The sequence below is a fragment of the Lynx canadensis genome, chromosome B2 (genome assembly GCF_007474595.2).
Source record: "Lynx canadensis isolate LIC74 chromosome B2, mLynCan4.pri.v2, whole genome shotgun sequence".
Lineage (NCBI taxonomy): Eukaryota > Metazoa > Chordata > Mammalia > Carnivora > Felidae > Lynx > Lynx canadensis.
This window is the reverse complement of record NC_044307.1, coordinates 90378524-90380492: the sequence shown is the minus strand read 5'-3', so window position 1 is coordinate 90380492 and position 1969 is coordinate 90378524. Positions and strand designations below refer to the sequence as shown.

Here is a 1969-nt window from a genome sequence, read left to right as displayed (position 1 = left end):
TGAAATCTTGCCATTTGCAACTACACGGATGGAACTGGAGGGTATTATGCTAAGTGAAATTAGTCAGAGAAAGACAAAAATCATATGACTTCACAAAAATCATATGAGGACTTTACGAGACAAAACAGATGAACATAAGGGAAGGGAAACAAAAATAATATAAAAACAGGGAGGGGGACAAAACAGAAGAGACTCATAAATACGGAGAACAAACTGAGGGTTACTGGAGGGGTTTGGGGAGGGGGGATAGGCTAAATGGGTAAGGGGCATTAAGGAATCTACTCCTGAAATCATTGTTTCACTATATGCTAACTAATTTGGATGTAAATTTTAAAAAATAAAAAATAAAATTAAGAAAAAAAGAGTGTAGTTCAAACTCTTCATTCTCCCATGTCTTGTTAGAGGTGGGAGGCACATGATTTGAAAAGCTTAATGCTGGGCTCTCTTGTATTTCCCCAGGTCTCAAACTTTACAATAAATGTGAAAATAGTTTAACATGCTATTACTTTTTAAATTCTATTTACCTTACCCAAGCAAATCTTTTGCATATTTGTTAACAAGTCTGACCTCAAATAAACACACAGAATATATTATACACAGGCACTGATTTCCATCTTTGAAATATAACATTTAATATACTCACATTGTCATCAAGCTCTTCTATGTGCAGTATTTTTGCCATAAAGGTTAAATAAAGACACAAAAGACAGCTATTTTATATTACAATCAAATGATATATTTTGAACTGTTTTTCAGCCTTTGGGATTTATTTCCCCTCTTTTACTTCAGTGGGAAGGGGGGCTCTTCTCACTTGGTTACAGATTTCCTCAAAAGATGGGGAGAAGGAATTACTTTTTCTTGTCTCTATTAATCTCTGTGTCCCACCCATCAAGCACAGTGTTTGGAACAGATGATAAGTATTTTACTTAACTGAATTTAATTTTCCCAATATTCTTTTCTGACACATGCTTGCCCATAGTAATCATTATCCATGGAAAAGTACTGGCTTAAACTAACAGTAAATATTAGTTATGTTTTATAATTTTCACCTATGTAGTAAAGATTTACAAAGAAAATTATATATATACGGTCCCTTTCTAAAGAAGAAAAAAATCTAGATTAATAGCAAACCTATAATATAATCCTTGGGCGCCACAGCATAGAGGACACCCAGTACTCCAAGATGGCGTCATCTCTACCAGTGAAGGAGACGAAGCTCATGGATGTGAAGTTAGGAGAGCTGCCAAGCTGGATACTGATGAGGGATTTCACCCCTAAAGCCATCACTGGAGAAATTCAAAGAGGTTACTATTGGTATTACAAGTACCTGTATGCCAGAGTGCTTGGGTGGCTCAGTTGGTTAAAGATCTGACTCTTGATTTCACCTCAGGTCATGATCTCACCATCAAGAGATCCAACCAGAGTGGCCTCTGCACCTACAGTGCAGAATCTGCTTGGGATTCTCTCTCACGCTCTCTGCCTCTCCCCCTCATGTGTGTATGAGCTCTCTCTCTCTCAAAATAAGTAAATAAACATTTTTTTAAAGTATGTCAACGTGAAGAAAGGGGGGCATTGCTGGGATTTCTATGGTGCTGGCAGCTTATGGGCTATTCAACTACTATTCTTATAAGGAACTCAAACATGAGCAGCTATGCAAGTACCACTGAAGGGCGCCCAGTGTGGAGGCACATATGGCATTCTTGAGCATGACCTTTGCCCAGTACCTTTGATTCCTTTCATATCCTAATTCAGAATTAACATCCAATAAAAGAAGACTGGTACTTGGGAAAGAAAAACTCTAATAGAAGCTAGAAAAGCTGGTATAGAGCAGATCTCTAAAAAAAAAGTGCTGAATAAATGTAAATGGAAAGATTAAAGATGGGTATTTAGGGCACTAAAACCACTTCCATAGGAAGCATTCCTGATTAGCTTTAGGACCTTCATTTTTTTTTTCAATGTTTATTTATTT

At 36.9% G+C, this 1969-nt stretch overlaps 1 protein-coding gene across 1 annotated transcript; it reads left to right on the top strand.

Annotated features, from left to right (window-relative positions):
• The first annotated feature begins 1183 nt into the window (after positions 1–1183).
• LOC115513379 (ATP synthase subunit f, mitochondrial-like) lies at positions 1184–1667 on the top strand. Its single transcript, XM_030314593.1, is given in 2 exon segments — positions 1184–1323; positions 1526–1667. Coding segments are annotated over 2 exon segments (282 nt in total).
• The last annotated feature ends 302 nt before the right edge of the window (positions 1668–1969 follow it).